The following is a 20,777-nucleotide window of genomic DNA, read 5'->3' on the forward strand; positions in this document are numbered from 1 at the left end:
CTTGTGTGTTTAGCTCCAGGCCGCAGTGGTTCCACTCTGTCTGTGTGTAACTTGTGTTTGTAAATGTTGTGCATTTTAGTTTTTCTTGTGTGTTGAATTTACATGAAGACAATCTGCGACCTTGGTCCCATGCATCCGAGTCGCATATCTGAGCAGAGGTTGAATCTGCATGTGACGTCGAGGGATGTCTGGGCGGACTGCAGTGAGCCTCTGCAATCACGCATTGCTGTTATTGGACTCAGTTTGGAGAACATTTGAAAATTCACAATCCGTCAATTCAAATGGTTGAATGTGTGAGAGTCAACTTAAGAGCACTTCATGTACCACAACAAGTCTCATTGCAGGCTAAACCAATTGTTTTCTGTAATGTCGCTCATACGGAATCAGTTCAACTGCATAAGGTTTTTTCATTGGATTATTCAGGACACGTAGTCGTCAAATCTGTTAATGGAAAAGTAGGGCTCTCAAGTCTCACTCATTCGGCGTGAGACACACGCAATTCAACCCATGCACACGCTCACACGCCACACTTCGTACTTCTCACGCAGAGAAATTACCAGGATAGCGACCACCAATTTGCGTAGCTATTTAACAGTGGAACAGGTAGGAAACAAACTGAATTACCGTACATAGGGTAACCAGACGTCCTCTTTTGCCCGGACATGCCCTCTTTTTGAGACACTTTTAAAAATGACATCGAAAAATATGAATGGGTTTCATTTACATTTACATTTACATTTAGGGCATTTAGCAGACGCTTTTATCCAAAGCGACTTACAATGAGTGCATTTGTTACAATAAGTACATTTGTCATAAGAAGTGAAACAATATATCGCTGTCAGTACAGTAAAGATGTTCATAGAACCAAGTGCAAGTATTACAATCGCTAGGCTAACCCATTCCCCGTGTAAAGCAATGATAGCAGCTACTGTAGATGCTACACAATTAAGTACCTTGAATAAGTGCAATGTACAAGTGCCAGGACGTACAACATTCAATGGTGGCTGTGCATTGGTTTCTATGCAGAGTCGAGGTGAACTCTGAACAGGTGAGTTTTGAGTCTTTCGCGGAAGCTGGTGAGCGACTCTGCGATCCTGACATCGGTAGGGAGCTTGTTCCACCACTGAGGTCCCAAAACAGAGAAAAGTTGTGACTTCGCTGATCGACCTTTGCTTGCTCTTAGCGATGGCGGTACCAGACGTCCAGCTGAGGTAGTTGAGCGGAGGGATCGAGCTGGGGTGTGTGGCTTTACTAATGCTTGGATAAGAATTAGTGGAGAGAAAGTAATTATTTTCTGGTCCCAGTCTTTATATGCCCTGGATTACACATATGTTGTTTATCGATTTAAATGATAAGATTTAATGTCAAGAGTTTGACCGTTTATTGTGCAATTGTTCAGTTAAAGGCTGTAGAGAAAACACAATGAGAAAGACTACATGTCTCGTATGTGACGTCAAGCTCCCTGCGACTGGCGTAGACAAGACCGACAATATCCCCATCGGCATAACTGAAACTCTCAACATGCCCCGACTTATAATGGTTTTCACCTCTTTTGATGCTGTTAACCTCCCCTTGGAAAAAAGCGGTGAAGTGGAGCAGAGAGATCGCTATGTCTGTACCAGATTGGTGGTGACGTATATCATTCACGTTGAGAGCAGCAAGGGGCTGTAGTTCACAAAGCGGCCTCACACAAAACCTAACATTATCAACCTTCTTCACAAATTTTTTTAGTTTTCTTTGAATGAAAAATTATCATTTAAATCCAAAAACAACGGATTACACAATGTGTAATCCAGGGCATATAAAGACTGGGACCAGAAAATAATTACTTTCTCTCCATTGAAACCCATTCATATTTTTCGATCTCATAGGTCCCATGGGCTCTACCGGAAGGGGCATGACTTTGCCACTCTATTGGACGGTTTGACTTACTTAGTTACCGTCATGTTTTGTATTTATTTTTTACCATTATTGTTTTATAGGGACAAACATTAACAAATTTCTCAAGACAAGAATAATGGTGCGTTTCATGCAACCCGTAACCCGTGTTTTCACAACCTTCTACCCGTAAAAAATGCCCTGGAACGGCAGACAAACCCGCAACTCACTACCCGTGAACTCGTACCAGACCGATTCACTCCCAGTTCCAGCTCGTAACTTACGGGCTAAAAAGTGTCCCTGGAACGCAGCATGAGGTGTAGAGAAATGCTTGTCTTTATTTGAAGCACAATTATACATAAAAATAAAAATAAAGTGTTCAAGTTTTTCACTATGCTGAAATAGAACATTTCAAACAACAACATTAAGCAAAATAAAACGTTTCCAAATAAAAGGGCTTGTGCGGGTAATTCAGACTCTCTGAATAACTACTCTCAGTAGTAGGGCAGTTTGGAACAGTAGGCTTAGTTCTTTTGAGTGAAAAAGCATTCTATGTTCGACATGTTTGTACAGTCAAAGGTACTGCATTTGGTCTTTATTTGATACTAATGTGCGCATTAGCACAATGCTAATGTGATTGGCCATTGAGGTTGTGTTCCCCCCTTTACAATAAATGATTTTCACCCGTTCAGCACTTCCTCGGGACCAAAGTTAACTGCCAGACTTCACTTGTTTTACTTGTAATACCTGTTTGCTTACAAATCCATTCAACAACATTGGTGGATACGCTGCAGTGATTGGATTGATTTGATTTAAATGCCATGGCCAGTGGCGGAGCCAGAATCATTTTATAGGGGTGGCCAGACTGGGACCAAAATTCACATAGTGGTGGCCACATAAATCAGAAACATGATTGTTTTCATTAAGCATCTAAAGTCGGCTTTACCTGATAGTAGTAGGCCTTTTCATACCACTGACATGGCTACCAGGCAGCGGAAAAAACTGTACTAGTTTATTCTCACTATTCTAGTAGTCCCAGTCCCCAATCTCATTTTACTAAATTGATGCAGTTAACTTAAAACATACCCATCTAAAGGGTACATCTAGAGAAAATAAGTCCATTATTTTAGTGTCTCATTTCTCCTAGGACAAAATCACTTTGAGTCAAAGAGTCAAAAATGAATGAATTGATGTATTTATTTACCATCTCTTAACAAAATTAATTACACACTGACTTATGATAATGATCAATCTAGAACCTATGCAAGTTGTATTCTTCGGTTAAATTGGCCAAAGTGATTAACAAAGTCATCCAGGTTAAGTGATTTCACTCTTTGAGACTCAACACTTAGAACTCCCAAATTGCTCAATCTATTGTCATCCATCCTTGCTCTCAAGAATGATTTGATCAGTTTAAGTGCAGAGAAGCTTCTTTCACACGTAGCAGTGCTAACGGGAATGGTGACTGCAATTTTACACAACCTAAAAAGCTCATGGAAAACTTCACAGCATGGCTCGAGGAATTTTGTCACATCTAATATACTCAAGGGATTTTCCAAGCCTGCTTGGATTTCTCGATCCAATATCCGCCTGAACTGGTGTAATTCATGACGGATATCATCTGTATTGCAGTCATAAAGTTCTGCAAACGGAAGCAGCGCTTCCTCATTACAGAAGTGATCACTTTGGGGATTTAAGGCCTCAATGCCGCGCATGACATCACAATTTGCCCTAGAAAACCTTTGTTCAATTTCACTCAACATCACATCGATGGTTTTGTAAAATATCTGGCTTCGGAACACGTCTTTGTTTTTTTCTGAACGACCTAGTGTGGACATCACATGTGAATTATCTAGCCTTTTGCTCAGTAGTGTTCTTCTTTGGCTGGGCTGGACTTCGATGTTGCGCTGTTGTGCTGTATCAATGACTTTATTCCATAACCCATCGAAGTACTCTTCATTTCTGAAAGTTTTGAGGTTATGGACCAGTGCCTCAACCAAGTCTATAGCTAGACCAAGGTCTATGTTTTGACTCTGGAGTGCCTCTGATAAGCATTTCACCTCCCCAAAAAGCTTGGTGAGCATTACCAGGAGTACCACAAACTCCAGGTCAATTAAGGCCAAAAGGCTCCGTGCCTCAACTGAACGGTCACCACTTTCACTGACATCTATCTCCTCAAGTACACAAATGATGGCTGGAAGCCTATCAAGGATGGTTTGGCATGCCTTCTGCCGACAGGCCCAACGTGTGTCACTCAATTTTTGTAGCTCCTTAGGAGGGGCTCCTTCATACAAACGTTTCTGCGTATCCAGCCACTTTGAGTGAATGTATGACCCAGACATGAAATTGTACAATTTCTGTACAGCAGAAAATAAGTTTTCAACCTCAGGGACAATCTTTACAGTGTCTACAAGCACTAAATTCAGACAATGTGCATTACAATGCACATAGAAGGCTTTACTTGCCAGCTCCTTCATGCGAGCCTGAACGCCATTGTTCTTTCCGCCCATGACTGACGCCCCATCATATGCCTGTCCAACAAGATTTTGTTTATATTCCAGGCCATACCGCTCAAGTATGTTAACTATTCTCTGAGTCAACGCAGCAGCATCGAGTTCTTTTAATGCCTCAAAGTGAAGAAAGCTCTCTTTCACTTCTCCACGATAATAGTATCGTAGCACAAATGACATCTGTTCCTTCTTACTAACGTCTTTGGTTTCGTCTGCCATAAGGGCAAAGACCTGGGACTCTTTCACTTCTTTGATGAAGGTGGATCGCACCATCTTAGCCAACGTATCCAAAACCTCGTTTTGGATTTGATGGCTGGTGTATTTTGCATTTTGCACGCCATTCATTTTCTTTTCAACTACGGGGTCATGATTTGCAAGAAGCTCCAATATTGCAAGAAAGTTACCCCTGTTGTCAACTTCCTCACTTTCCCTATGGCCTCTTTGGGCAATGTTTTGTGTGGCGGTTAACAATAACACCTCTGCAACACTTTTAATGTAATGACGATTTTCTTGAACGAGTTTTGAGTGGTCCTGAGACAATATATTCAACGGAGAGGTGTTCTCTTGTCCAGCCTTCTCAAAATTTCTCCAAGCCAACACTGCATTGCTGTGTGCCTCTGATTTTGCATGGGCAGCAAAGCCCCCATCCTTGTACATGGCCTTTTTCCAATTTCTAAACCCTATACCAGTGAAGGTAATTTCAGAATTTGGAAGGCCAAAGTGCCTACAGGCGTAACAAAACAAAGCATCCTTGCACACAGAGTATTCAATCCATGCGTGTTGCGCATACCATGAGGCATTAAAATTTCTTCTCCTATCACCAAATGCGGTCCTAGGAAAGTCTTTGAGCCGTGGCTGGACGGGGGCATCCACTCTCGATCTAGAAATGTCTAAGACAAGAACAAGATCTATAAGCCATCAACCATGCACAACATGCACACATATGAATGTGTTTTATATACCCGAAGGAGCCTCTTCCACCACAGGATTAGTCATCTTGTCCTGTTGATCATCCAGACACGGTCTGATGAAACCTGTCAGTGTAACCACAAAATAAAAATATAGCTGCGAGCAGCAATGTGGGGGTCAAGCAGACTAGGACTCCATAAACTTATTTTGGTGGACAGACATAATCGGTTAGGTGGCTACATGATGACCGTCTCAGTCATTTCACCTACAATGAAAGCTATTAAAAAATGGTTATCACAATGAAAATACATTGAAGTTGGTTTCTAAGGGCCGGAATAGACTTGCTGCTAACAACGCCCCCCCCAAAGTGTTGATGATGCCCAATTATCATCGGGCATCACCAGGATAGGGTCATAAGCAGTGTGAAATTTTATTTACAATGGGTAACAATATGAGCATACTATTTACCTTGTGAAGTGCTAGGCATGGGCTGTGTTGCAGCATCACTGTCAATGTCTGAAACATACAGTTGTCATGGTAATTCAACAGTCATCATGGCAAGTCTTAGTGTTTTTATACAGGTATTTCAAGTACATCAAGCACAATAATATATCATATAACACATATTGTCTGTGGAAGACAGAATTCTGCACACATGGAGGGCTTACAGTCAGAGTGAGTTGTACCTGTAGGTTTGTGTCCTTGAGAGATGAGGTAGTCTGACTCGCTCTCACTCTCAGGCTGCACCTCGCTCGCAGTTTCTCTCTCCCTCACTCTCAACCTCTTACTCTCGTCCTGTCTTACCACATCACTGTCCCGTGTTTCCTTACTTGGCTTTTTGCTAAAGTATGAGGTAATTATTCTTTTCATTCTGCCTGACAGGTGAAGAGAGCAGATATACAGTATATCTGCCACATCATACCACATTATTGAATAGGGGTTTAGATCATGCCCACAGGCAGCTTGCAAGATAACATACACCATTTAATCTTGGAACAAAACACTGATGCTACTGCTGCTGGGCACTCAATGATAGATTTTGTAACAAATAAACAAACAAACAGAAATCTTCATTCTATGATACAATTGTGAGGCAACAGTTATAATGAATCACTACATGGGTATTATTCTCAGAGCCTTATCTAGACACACAGCATGGCGATTTGAATAGTTTTCGCTTAGCATGCTAGCGCTAGTGAGCTTAATTACATTGCTAATTTAAGCAAAATCTTTCGACACTATCGTTTTCAAAAGAATGATCTTAAACGTAAAAAACGTACTTACCTCACACTCTGTGGGCCGAAACCTCCTCCACACGTGTTAGATAGCCTCTAGAGTTGCATCCATCCATGTGGGATCCCGCACACGCTTTGGAAGCTCCTGTTTTGTGTTGCGGTAAAATGCGTCCTTAAGGGAACGACAATTATGCGAAAATAGCGTTCCGAATTTTTTTAATTTTTTTAAAAAAAAATTTGGCCCCGGTCGTAGGGGTGGCCAGCATGGTGGCCAAAGTTTGACCAATGGTGGCCATGGCCACCCCTGGCCACCACGTGGCTCCGCCACTGGCCATGGCGCGACTCGAGGGGCACAACATTATGTTACAGAACCTAAGGGACAAATAAAATAAATAAATGAACAACGGGACTCGATAGTGGTATCGATAAGCCCAAACGTTAATGATTTTCGGGTTTTGAAAAAAGTAGAACCGGGTCATTGATAGAACCGGGTTTCGATCCCAATCCCTAACCATAAGTGTGAGTTTGATTACAGGAGAACACAGAGAGATGATGCGATTGCAAAGGAAATGTATTTTTCTCCCGGGCAGCGGCAGGTGCACCAGTGCGACCTATAAAAAAACATTAGTCGCACCCTTAAATATTTTGGTCGCACTCTGGAGCCCTGATTAGTGTTAAGGGCCAACAATGCTTACTATCAAACATTAGCCACCATGTCTGTGGACACATTTGTATGCAGTCACATGTTATATAATATACCCCCCCCCCCCCCCCGATTTGAGAGCCCTGATACTATATTATCAAGTTGAGCCTTTTCAAAAGTTTAACTTTGATATATATTGTTCAACTTTGATCTATTTTCAAAAGTTCAACTTTGATACCCGGGCTCGCTATGAATAAATCTCAATAGAGAACATTTTTTATGAACGTTAACCATCTAAAGGCGTTCTTGTTTTGCTGTGTCTATTGGCCATAAAAATCACAGCTTATAGCAAGTAGCAGCTTCAGCATTCACCTTAATTGAGAATGCCTCTCGAGTGGTAGTCCCCACAGCCAGCATATTGTACAATTTATAGAAGTGGCCTGTTAGCCTGCTATATGCTAATAGCAACCAAGTGCTTTCATAGCTGAATTCATTAGTTGGTTGTGATAAAATGCTTGTTAAAGTCTGTTTAATTTAATAATGCCGGAGGCAAATGCTCACAGAGGCTTCATATAGACGATTGGCAGATGGAAAACTCTTACACAGCTCCATTTTAACAGGTTCAGATGTTCAACTCTTTGAATATACCCTCGGAAATCAAGTGATTATCGGAAGCTTGAAATTTTTTACGGATCACATATTTCTCAATTTTTTCTTATGGTAAACGAACCCCATTTAAACATCCACATTGCAGCAATCGACAGTGTGTGTGTGTGTGTGTGTGTGTGTGTGTGTGTGTGTGTGTGTGTGTGTGTGTGTGTGTGTGTGTGTGTGTGTGTGTGTGTGACTGGTTAGTGCATTCTGTTCAGCTCCAATGTAAAGTCCCAGGCTGGTAGTGGACGGGCTGCCCAGCGTTCACCCTCTGGGTTCCACAGGATGACACCAGACCATGGAACCAGCTGAGGTCCTGGGCTGCAGCCCACTGGATCCTGAAGCTCATGCAGGTGAATAACTTTGGTTCCCGCTGCTCTCTGCTCCATCTCCAGCGCTGTGATCTCCCCTTGATGGGGGCCACAGAGGAGGCGGGGCATGGAGGAGGTCCTCCAAGGGGACCTCCTCTGAGACCTTCACCTGGTGGGAGCCCTCCATCGAGCACAGCGTATGTATGGATGTCAATCATGGCCCCGTTGCACTACTGATCATCCCTGGAAGGAGGGATCCCGCACTCACTCCTTCTCAAGATTTTTTCCTCTCTGATTAAGGGAGTTTTATCTTGCCCTTTGGGAGGCTAGGGTCAGGGGGGTGTCATAGATATACGGCCTGTTAAGCAATTTCCGACTGTACCTGGGATTAAGGGCTTTACTAATGACATTTAATTTATTAAATTGAATTCCCATGCAGCGCTGACTCTGATTGACTGGACTACATGATCCCTGCTAGCATCATGTTCTCTGACATCGCTAAGGCTATTCCTTCAGAACAGGCTGTGAAGGTGATCAATCCATGTGGGATCTCCCTGAGTTGATAGAGTGAATAGATGAACGTCTTGGTCAATTATTCAAAACTCAACAGTCAAACGATTTTGTTGTCATTACTTATTAATTATTTATGAAAAGAAAACTGGTGTTAAAAGAAATGTAATCCGTTGCTATGAGAAAAGGACAAACAAAAGAGACAAGTAACCATTTTTTCCTATTTTTTCCTTTTTTTATAGAGACTTTAAGTCATAATTGTTTACATCCATTGCTTTCCTCTTAGCTCTCCTCTTCTGGACATCACTTCTTTTCTTGCTCCTCAGTGGCATCCATGTTGTCTGAACCGGAATGAAAGTCTTTCTGAAATGGGGAAAAAGGATGTTTGTTGTGATTATCACAGCACAATTGTAACAATATAATTTAAAAAAAAATTCAATGGTCCGTTATCTTCGTTGTAACATAACCTACTATGTGTTGATGGTTTTGCTCAAGACACAAAACAGGTACAATAATCATTACAAACAAAAGATTTTGAATGATATTTGGTATATTTCCTTAATTTGAAATGTCTAAATGTATATTTAATTGAGTGTCTACGCACTTACCGCTGCTCCAGCGTTTCCAGATTTCCCGAATGAGCAGGACAGCCACTTGATGTACTCTTCCCTCACCTTGGAGGTACAACAACACAACATGGATTAATAAGGAACAAACCGAATGACACGTGTTAAAGTGTGTCAACAATTGTGAATTTTCAATATTTGTATTAACTCATAATACTATAACTGCTTATCATATCACCGTTATGTGGTGACCAACAAGTAAGATTAAGAGACATTCACCAAGGGACTGACACCGACAAGTTACCAGAACTTTGTTGTGGAGATGGAGGGCAGGCCTGAGCAGGTGGCTATAGACAGTCTCAAGCCTGCTCATGTGGATATTGGCGACCCGCTCCAGCTGGCCTAGCACCCGCGGCGACGGCACCCTCCTGTGGCAGCCTCAACACCTGCCCCTGAGCTTTGCCCTTCTCCTGTTAAGCGCAGCCGTTCTGGCCACCTGGTCCGCCCCCCTATACGTTAACTTTTCTTTGGACTGTTATGAGCTGGTCTGTTCAGTTTTGCACTAGTGTGTGTCCTGTGTGCTCTTTGGGGTACCTGTTCGGTCTGGCCCTGTTATTTGGGGTGAATTCTGGGGGGGCCTGTGTGGTGACCCACAAGTAAGATTTAAAGACATTCACCAAGGGATTGTACCTTTAAGGGAAAGGGTTATGGGATAGCAGTTTCGGATTAACGTGGTGTGTCCGTTTGCCCTCACTCTGGGTTGAGGTGATGTTTTATATTGAAGTGGAGAGTAAAGTTGACGCGGCGCATCTCCGTCTCTTGTCTTCTTATTTATTGGCCTCCACAATTATAATTATACCATTTGGATAAGCATTGTCCTGTTCTTACTGTCCTGTATAAAGATTAACAAGTGTTCCTAATTTGGACCCACCTCCTTGTTGAGGAGACAGTGCACGATGAAGAGGAAGGTGCCCTGCTGGGAGTTGAGCAGGATGAAGAGCACCTGGAAGAAGAGGTTGGCCTGGTACAGACCCAGGACCCAAGTGCAGCCCAGGATGACAGACTGGGCCAGGATCTTGAACACGATCAACCTGCAGAGACGTTGAAGAGAGGCACAGAAAAGTGGATCAGGGACAGGGTGCCCCCTCTGGACCAACCACGTTACTGCACCCTCATTGGCTGGTAAAGTTAGGAGTCTGGTTGAACCTGGTGTCCTTGGACTGCGACACGTCACTCTTCATGCTGGCCAGGGTGGGTCTCAGGCACACCAGGGTGGCACAGAACAGCACCAAGTTCATCTTCAACAACAAAAAGGCACATTTTAGAGGAGCCCACATGTTAGCCTACAACATTAACTCTAGGAGATCCTGGAATGGGCACAGACAAGCAGAGGACCTCTCATGCTGGCACACCGCCCAACAAAACACACACTTTAGAACGTTGGCCAACATATATTCAAAATGTTGGGCAAACCTTCAGCTGACAACTAACAAGGAAAGTAAACTAAAAACATGCTTTGCTGGTACAGAATACCAAGTGACTGGTTTCTAATGCTACACGTCGATTTATGTCCCATCTCAGTGTAACAAATACAAATAAAGCCAATGTACTCACACCAAGGAGAGCGACCACAGGCCCAGTCAGAGCCCAGTTGAAGCTGCGTTCTGTTGATAGCCAGCACCTACACAGTTATAAGAACAAAGTGTGTGTATGTCATATATGTACATATAGGTACATATGGTCATATGTGTGTGGGTCACTGGCAGCTACTCACACTTGTGAGTCTGTGGCACCATATCCATCAGAGAATACTGCGGCAGACACGGCCAGAATCACAAACGGTGCGCCATAGCCAATCAGGTACAGCACTGGTGTGGGGAGACCGTCCCTCTGGATGACCTGGACCTTGGAAAGTCTCCGGACCAGCAGGAAGAGCTGCAGGGCCTCCAGGAGCATCCAGGAGAAACTGGCCAGAATCAGGAAGTGGAGCACTCCGGCCATGACTTTACAAGCCACCTACAGAGACGACCAGGTTCAAAGTATTTAACCGACCCTCCTCTATGCTCTACATCCTCCCTTCATCCTTATACGGCCTACCTTCCTACGCCCTCATATCCTAGGGGCTACCTCCCTACCACCTTTCCTTATATGGCCTAACATTCTACGGCCTTGCCAGTTGCAATTGGTTACAGAAGTAACAAAATAAAGATTTCAATGTCAACAGAAAAAGAGGTAGACCAAGTCTGGACCCTGGCTTGCTTTAGTGTCAATGAAACATTTTGGTCAATAAGGCAATTCCTTAAAAAGGTTGCCCACCCTCCCCTTACACTCTAAAAATGCCCTCCCCACCACTCATTCAATACTCAGAATGCCCTCCCTCCCACTCAACGCTAGGAATGCCCTTGCCATCTCTCATTCAATGCTAAGGTTGCCCTCCCTCCCATTCAACACTAAGAATGCCCTCCCTCCTAATCAACACTAAGAATTCCCTCATAGTATCAAGAGGAGAGCATATATCCTCCCAGGCGGGGGATCTGTTCCCCTACTATGTGAACAAACACCTTATTGTCAACGTATCGGCCCATCCAGAGCATCAGGAAGTGGGAGGAGGCGAGGCTGATGCAGAGGTGCAGACGGGCCGTGTTGTTGATCTTGGCGTTCCAGCTGCACAGGAGGAAGGTCACGATAGCCAGTGCAAAGAAGAAGAGGCCGATGGTCACACACACTCTGTTCAGCCACTCCAGGAAGGGGTCCTCTGGAGGAGGCTGGTGACGAACAAGAGAAGAAAACGTGAAGCTGGTGAAAAAAACGGGAATGTCTCTGTTGATAAAATCGTCACCGCTTGTAGTTTGGCCCTAAAACAACACTAACAACGCTGTCTGCTGAACGTTTGGTCTGGAGGGATCTAAGTGCTAAAGAGACATTGGTTTGGATTGTTTTCATTCACTCTTTTTACCAATGTATATCTGACAGGAGTCCCTCCCTCTTGCCAGTGTGGCAGGGCTGGGAGGGTTGTTGGCAGAAGTGGTGATGTGGTTCATTTGTGCAGGGGTGGCCTACGGGCTGGACTTTTTTTGACAAACGTTCTCTCTGACTTCAGAGATTGAGATCTCTATTGTAAAATTGATTGTTTTATTAGCGACCTGTATTGTATTGATATGTGTCACAACGTTGGAGCAGTTTCTGCATCAAACAAGCAGGTATGGACCCCTGTCCTTCTTGGTCCTGTGGCTCTCTTGTAGAAAAGACACATTTGTCAGCTAGACGAGGAAAAGACGGCGTCCACAGAGAACACAGACGACACATCGAGCAGTCGACCCGCCTCAGGGGAGGCTGCTTGGTACGTACGTCTCCGATCTGCAGGATGAGAGCAAAGGTGGAGAGGTGGGAACAGCTGCAAATGGTGTAGTTCTCATCGGAGTACGCCACCCAACAGCCCTTTACCGACCAGCGGCTGGCCTCCGCCTCCTCGCCCGCGGAGGCATCCACCTTCACGGCCGTCTGGTCTTTTCCCTCCCAGTACACACAGGTCACCAGGCCAGCCTCCGTTTTCTGAGGATGCATAGCCAACGACAAAACAGTTGATATAAATCAACTGATATAAACTGATATAACCAGGAACTGTTCAAAATCAAAGACTTTATTTAGCATTCACTGTATAAAATAAAGGAACAACACAAAGGAAGGGATGGTTTGTAGGTAGCCAAGGCCAAAAATAATAGCCAAAAGACCCTCTGTCTGTTAATCAATTCCCACAGTTTCTGCTTAAACAAAAATACACTTCTAAAGTGTGCACCTCTTTAAGAGAAGAACAAATGAGCAAACACCAAATGGCAAACTCCCTCAGGGAGAAGCAGAAAATACAAAATCTCAAGACAAGTCTTACACCTAGCGGCTCAACCAGCGGTCTACACAAAGAAACAGACCATGCACAAGTGAGACTAGCGGTCTACACAAAGAAACAGACCATCAACAGGTGAGACTGTCAGTCTGTACAAAGAAACAGACCAGCAGCAGGTGGACAGCCAGACTAGTGCTGGCTCACCTGGACCATGTTGTGCCAAACTGCTGATAAGCACCAAGATAAGTGACCCTGTAGAGTCATCAGCACCAAGATAAGTGACCCTGTATGGTCATCAGCACCAATATAAGTTATCTTTTAGGGTCATGAGCACCAATATAAGTTAACCTGTAGGGTCATCAGCACCAAGAGCAAGTGGCCATTTAGTTTCACAGCCATAGCAGTCATTGGCCGTAACACAGTAAAGAACACATGAGACAATCACTTCAAGGATGATGGACAGAGGATGGGTGGAAGTATAGATGGATGGGTGGAGTTATGGATGGATGGGTGGAGGTAAGGATGGATGGGTGAATGTATGGATGGATGGGTGAAGGTATGGATGGATGGGTGCAGTCATGGATGGATGGGTGAATGGATGGATGGATGGGTGAGGGTTTGGATGGATGGGTGCAGGTATGGATGGATGGGTGCAGGTATGGATGGATGGGTGAAGGTATCGATGAACGGGTGAAGGTATCGATGGATGAGTGTCAGACGGTTCACCTTCTTGTGCTGGATGGTGAAGTTGACGGGTTGGGAGAAGTTGGAGTGCTTGGTTTTGGGTAGGAAGGCGGTGATGATGTCAGAGTTCATCTCAGTCTGGTTCTCGGTCTTGAAGAAGCGGTGACTGAGCATCCCCTCTATGCCACGGAGGGTGAGGACTGCAGCTGCTGCCGATCCTGCAAAAAGGATTTTCCTCCATTACGATAACCAAGAGAGTAGACCCATTCACGAAAATTGGAAATTTCGAAAATTGTGATATCCTTGAATCCTTGAATAAAAAGCAAATAAAGTTTTTCTTTGTTCAGTTTTATTTCATTATAAAGTTGAGAAGATTTAATATTGAAATGTTTTGGCTGTCTACTGCGAGGCCATTGAATTCCATCCATAAGTGTGCCAAACATAGCAGCTTTGAAAATACCCTGGTTTCAGAAATCTCTGGCTTCACAACGGTCATGTGTAAACCCTTGGTTGACCTCACAGAAGCTACATCCATAGTGTTTACAGTCTATGATTTCATCCCCGAATATTTGATTACATGCCACAAGATCATTAATTTGAACTAAGCAAATGATTTCATAATGTTAAAAAAACATCCAGAACATTTGGCCAAGCCCAAAGTTTTATGGGAAGTTTGAGTTCCATCCGAATCTCCATTAAAGCTTCAGAGGAGGATTTGTCAACTTTAAATTGAATTTTTCCACATCAGAACAGAGGTAGTTTTTCTTTTTAAATATCATGGGGACAACGACGCATGTATCGTTGCTAGTTACCCGGCATAAAGATGATGTTCCCCCACAGCAAACTCGCTCCACTACACTTGCGCCCTGAGAGGCGTGTCGGCGAAAAGCAGAGGCATGTACCAGCGCAAATTATACATGGTGCTATTTTGCTGATCGCAAAGCAATTGAGCAACTGACAGACGAATACCTGGTCTAAGTGCACCAACTGCAGTTGGTGCTGCTAATTTGACATACCATGACAGTTCGGAACTACAACAAAAGCTGACACACCAGTAGGCTATACCCAGCACAAACATGCAAACGATTAGCCTAATTGAAATATTTTGATAATGATGTGGATTGTGAAAAAAAAAAATCCATAGTGACTGCAATAATGAACACTGTAATAGGCTATGCCATGTGTTAAAATAATAATAATAAACTCGGGCAAGGTAGTTGATAGAAGGAGATGGAACTGTTATTGGTTTGTTGCACATTACGCCCAAAACACACCTACGGGTATTCAGACCAACCCATTTTAGATTTGCGTCGGGGACAAGAGTCATTTATCCGCCGGTATAAAAGCAACATTTGCAGAGATCCACCCACAAAGCTACTTGCGTTTCACGCTTCTCATTTGCGTTTAAGTGATTTTATTTTCTACACACAAAATCATACATTCATACGGAACCCGTAAAGGGACATGGGGTAAAAAAAAATGTTTTAACGTTTCTCGTGAGCAGGAGAAAGTATCTGGTGCGCACGAGAAAGCATCTGGTGCGCACGAGAAAGTATCTCGTGAGCACGAGAAAGTATCTTGTGCACACGAGAAAATATGTTGTGCGCACAAGAAAGTATCTCGTAAGCACGTTAGTATCGAAAGTACCGTACGCATATCACTGGCAGTGTCACAGGCGCGCACACACACACACACACACACACACACACACACACACACACACACACACACACACACACACACACACACACACAGCCACTGATGTGTTTGATACTTTTTTAACTTACATATTTTCTCGTGCGCACCAGATACTTTCTCGTGCTCAAGAGAAACGTTAACAATTTTTTTTTTACCCCATGTCCCTTTACGGGTTCCGTACATTCATGATTGTTACACTCAAAGAAAATATTTGGAAACCATGACGACTTAACGCCTTAACTTTTGTTATAAATTTCATTTCCCACTAGAATTCATTTTGATTAACTTTCATGGTCCTCAAATAATTTCGAACCAAACAACCCAAGATGGCCGCCGGGTAAATAATGTTGATGGTCACATTCAGTTCTTCCACCCAGCCAGCTGAGTCATTATTCCTCACCATTGTTGTCCTGAGCCAGAGCCTCGAGGTTGACCTCCATGCTGATTCCTTTGACCGAAAGGACATTACTCTCTCCATTGCTGCTTCCAGGACTGAAGGTCTGTATACTCAAATCTAGAGGGAAAGTTACAGAGACAATAGGCAATAAACAAGTTTATTGTGACCCAGCAAGGAATGAGGAATGATGAACTAGGAATGAGGCTCTACGAAATAGTTTGTAGAGCCTCATTCCTAGTACCTAGTTCCAACAACATACGGACTAGGCACTAGTTCTATTGCCTTAGTGGCACGTTTCCTACCGACTACTGCAGTCTGGAGTGTCTTGTTGGTTCCGTTCTGCCTTGGTTCTACAAGGGAAGAAACCAGACCCTCCGAGATGTCCAGCATCACACTTCCTGTATCTGCATCACCATCACTGGTCACCGCCTTGTGCGACTCAGAGTTAGCACCTGACACTTCCTGGGGCAAAAGGAAAGCATTTCTATAGTTGGGTGACAACATCTTGAAGGGAATTAATGGATTCAACAGACATATTAGTTTAATGTACCATTGATGCAGAAAAGCTGTTTTTCACCGTCTGAAAAAAAAGCAAAGACAACAAACTTCCAATGTCATTATACTGATTATTTTGCGTAACTCTGTTTTATGTTTCAAACCTCAATCAGGTTATCTGTTTGCAAACTAAGTAGTCTGTGAAGACAGATGAGTAGCTTGCATACTTTTCTTTTTACAACTCTACAGCCAACAAGTCTGTCAAATTCTAAGTAAATTTCCTAGACGCGGTGTTCATGAAAATATATCGCCCGGGAAACAGAACCGGGCCATGTGATCTGCAATAAAAGATTAACTCTGCATCATGATTGGTTGAAATCCATTGGATCCTGCTCTAGGTTTCTGAATCCCGTCACCCAAAACGCGGCTACCTAAAGAACAGCCTAAAGAAAAAGACGCCAGTCATCTGTCTTGAGAGACTGGGAACTAACTAACTGCTGATCCATTCACTGACCGCTTCTGGCAGAATGACGCCTGCATTATCCTTCAGCTGTTGGTTGACATTTCCAAGAAAAGCTCTTTCTTTTGTTTGTCCCTGAAACAGCAATATAAATCCACCATTAAATATTTTCCATTACATTTTGAGGAATAGCTCATTTTCGAATTTTATAAAGATGCTTTTACAAGACTGTTTATTCCAGATTTGTTTAAAAGATTAAAAAAAATGTACTTGCCTCTGGAGGTGTAATCTCATCAAGAAGTTCTGGAATACCTATTACGTTAATGTTTAAGACAACAATGTATTAATAATTTCAATAAATAATCATAACATGATAGGGCTTTGGTAGAATCTTAAATTTTGATGTAAGATAACTAGCGCTCTCTTTAGGTCAGTTTCATTCCTTTAGAATGGCATACCTATCTACACTATTTTTTATATGTGCTTCTGCTCACTTTTGCAGTATGTAACATCCATTTCCCAAATGACCCCAGTGGTTGGGAAGTAGCCATCAGGGCAGGAGCAGTCGAAGGTCCCTGGTGCGTTGGTACACACAGCTTTAGTTCCACAAAGATCCACCGTCTCACTGCATTCATCGATGTCTGTAGAGAAGACAGGAGAGGAGGTTGGTCGACCCTGATCCGCTTTTGAATTAGGGCAGTACAAGCACAACATTATTGGACTCAAAAAAACAACAACACACCATTGCATGGATTTGCAGAGCTGGCGATCATATCTGAGAGGTCGACGCGGTAACCGTGTTTACAGGTGCAGATATGGGCCCCGATTGTGTTGTTACAGACGGCCTCAGGGCCGCAGATGGTGATGTCTTCCACACACTCATCAACATCTGTCCAGAGATAAAACATGTTTTACATAAAATGTTTAACCACAACCATCCTTTACTTTTTCATATTTGGTGATTCTGAAAATGTATTCATCATTGGCTGGTTTGGGTCCACCCACTGTAAAGGCTTACACATTCCACAGGATTTATAATCACATTAAATAGACAAAATAGTACATCTCTACATGGGGTGTGTTACTACAAGCTCTTGAACATTCCATCACCAACATTTACAGTTGACTTAAATTTTAACCCAAAATCTTTCAAGAAGCAGTGCCGAGGATTTAGTGCCATCTAGAGGTGAGGTTTCAGATTCTATCCTCTCACCCCTCCCTTTGCAAAGCCGGAAGAGGAGATACGTTTTACATTTTCCTTCCAAGCTGACGTCATTGTACAAGACAACATAGTGTCAGGCAATAAGGTCCCTTGATAGATTAATAAATTGTATTGAGTTATTTAGTCTGTTTAATTATAGGTCATATCTTATAAGTAAGATAGCAATTATGCTTGTACAATTAAAAACACATCTTTGGAGAGCCGTTTGTCTGTTCTTGGCTACCGTAGAAACATGGCGATGCAACAGGGTGAACCCGCTCCCTATGTAGATAATAAGAACTGAGTTATCTTGATCGGATCAATGAGCATGATGTATAAGTATTCAACCTTTGGCCACATTGGCTCCTGCTGGCCTGGTAGAGTCTTCATCGTATTGTCTATGGTTGCTCTAGCTCTCCGTTTCACTGAATACCTGAGTGCCTCAGCAGCATCTATCCAGTACACCGCTTGTGTATTTAGCTCCAGGCTGCAGCTTTTTTTGTGCGTACCTTGTGTTTTCAAATGTTGTATCTCTTTGTTTTTCTTAGTCTCTTGAATTTACATTAAGTAAATCTGCGAGATTAGCTCTGTGTCTCTGTGTTGCATTTCTAAATTGAGTCTTCTTAGTGTATTTTGAAACAGTGGACTTGTTGTTATTGTTGTTTTTGACATTTGACTATGATGCAATAGGGATTGGTGCCCCAATGTGGAGAAAAGAAAAGCTTGTTGAATGTATCATCATCACCTTGAAAACTTGTGCCACAGCAACAACTTTAAGCGCATGCTGAACCATTTTGATTTAGTCATAACTGATTGTGCTAGCAGCTCTGAAATGCATGTGAAATGTGTATCAAAATCTGTAAAAGTATTAAATTAGCAATGCGTGTTTGTGTATGTATGTGTGGAGAAAACTACTCAATTTCTATGTTGTTCAAAGGCCCACTGGCTTTAGCAGTGATGAAGAATCATTTCTTTTTTTAAGGATATTTCTTGACTGCAAAATATTTGATTTGATTTAAGAACATGATCATGGGAAGATACAGGCAGCAATTTACTAAGCATACATTCAGTGAGACAATGGTTGTACATTATTTTTACATGGAAAGGTTCACATCGTGGGCAGTATCAACAAAGGAAACAAAGCTGAGGGGGCGGAACCATCATGGAGAGTTTTGGATTGGCCAGGGCTGAAGTCAGCCATGGCGGGAGAGACCAACTTAATTTGCAATGCACAACGGGTGAAGTGGATACGTCTGCAAGGCTACGAGACAGCTAAAGGAATCTACAGAGAAGTCAGTCAAGTGGCCTCAGTATCATACTTTGTGGCTACAGTGGAATCGAAATTTTTTACACCTTTTAGTGAGAGAGAGGAAGGGAGGCATCTCTAGGTCCAAGGGGAATGTATACTATGCATACTGTATTCCTTTAAATTGACAAGAAATTATCTATACAAGGTTTATACAATGTGTTTATCATTTTTATATTATAGTATAGTAATCGCTGAAAATTGAAATACAACAAAGAAAAGTGAATATTTCTTATCGTACCACATGATAACTTTATTTTGAATATTCTTTATGTTTGGTTGTTAACTGTTGTATATAAATCTCAAGTGATGCTTGCTCTGCACCAGCACCTAGTTCCTCACCCATCAGCGTTCTGCTGACGATGGTAAAGCTCACCTTCTCACCTCTCATTAGCTCATGTTGTTTGGACGCTAAAGTGAAATTGACTTGTGGGTAGAGACTCCACGTCTCTCAGTCACCCATTGTCCTGATCAAAGACGCTGGTCATTCAGCAGATGGCGTGGCTAGATACCTTCACAGGTGTTGTCCTCATCAGGGGCCGTGGACGGGTCGGTGGCTATGTATCCCGGCTCACACTGGCAGATATGTTTTCCAGGAACATTGGTGCAGTCGGAACGAGGGCCGCAGACGGTGGAGTTGAAACACTCGTCAATATCTAATCAAGGGGCAATTAGTGGAAGGAAGAAACACATCTTAACCAACAGAACTCAACTCTAACCAAACTCTGTCCAGAAATACAATAAATACAATGTTGTACGTCACAGATAACATGACAGCCGTGTTGATATCACAGGGATATTGTCCCGCTGGGGGCTGGAGCTGTTGTTGGAGTGTTTTCTACAGACCTTGACATGGTGGAGGTGCAGCAGGCCCAAGCTGATACCCCACATGGCAACCACACTCAAAACTTGCTGGGATGTTCTTACAATCTCCCTCACCGCAGTCCATTTTGAGACACTCGTTAATATCTGTGAAGAGAGACGAGGAGACATTTTAGGGAGTGAACGTCATAAAAGCCAGAGGACAGACCAAGAGGAGGTGGAGAGGAACAGCCGTAACTAGTCTGTTGGATTCGGTTAGGGAGAAGAAACATCTGTTGGTTTGAGGCAGCTGGATGTGTGCCTTTTATTTGAATTATTTTATGTATTTCAAATGAATAAAATAAAGAGGTTGTGTTTGTGTGTGTGTGTGTGTTTGTGTGTGTGCGCGTTTGTGCATGTGTGTGTGTGCATGATTGTTCAAGCTGCACACTAGCATTGCTTACCAGTATAAATGCTTCATCTACTCACATCATAAATGATTGTTTAAGAAAGAATATCTGAAAACGAAATGCTGTTAAATCAGTTTAGGAGGGATACCTTCACAGGAGTGAGTCGTTCCTAGTATCCCTGCTGGATTTGTGTCGTTGAATCCTGGCAGACAGGTACAGTTGTACGTTCCATTGAGGTTGGTGCATATGGAGTCCGGACCGCAGATATCAG

General features: G+C 43.0%; 1 protein-coding gene across 1 annotated transcript in view; it reads right to left on the reverse strand.

Annotated features, from left to right (window-relative positions):
• LOC307083219 (adhesion G protein-coupled receptor E1-like) overlaps window positions 1-20,244 on the reverse strand; it is a gene marked incomplete at both ends in the record, with an annotated part of 45,982 nt that extends 25,738 nt beyond the window's left edge. The window contains 14 exons of the mRNA XM_079747053.1: window positions 9,256-9,321; window positions 10,145-10,304; window positions 10,420-10,511; window positions 10,828-10,894; window positions 10,988-11,229; window positions 11,775-11,978; window positions 12,562-12,765; window positions 13,781-13,956; window positions 15,837-15,950; window positions 16,205-16,295; window positions 17,317-17,429; window positions 17,531-17,677; window positions 19,808-19,951; window positions 20,235-20,244. Coding sequence (XP_079603179.1) covers window positions 9,256-9,321; window positions 10,145-10,304; window positions 10,420-10,511; window positions 10,828-10,894; window positions 10,988-11,229; window positions 11,775-11,978; window positions 12,562-12,765; window positions 13,781-13,956; window positions 15,837-15,950; window positions 16,205-16,295; window positions 17,317-17,429; window positions 17,531-17,677; window positions 19,808-19,951; window positions 20,235-20,244 — 1,830 coding nt within the window. The remainder of the gene's footprint in view (window positions 1-9,255; window positions 9,322-10,144; window positions 10,305-10,419; window positions 10,512-10,827; window positions 10,895-10,987; window positions 11,230-11,774; window positions 11,979-12,561; window positions 12,766-13,780; window positions 13,957-15,836; window positions 15,951-16,204; window positions 16,296-17,316; window positions 17,430-17,530; window positions 17,678-19,807; window positions 19,952-20,234) is intronic.
• Window positions 20,245-20,777: the final 533 nt, after the last annotated feature.

Source organism: Pollachius pollachius (genome assembly GCF_949987615.1).
Source record: "Pollachius pollachius genome assembly, chromosome: 11".
Classification (NCBI taxonomy): domain Eukaryota; kingdom Metazoa; phylum Chordata; class Actinopteri; order Gadiformes; family Gadidae; genus Pollachius; species Pollachius pollachius.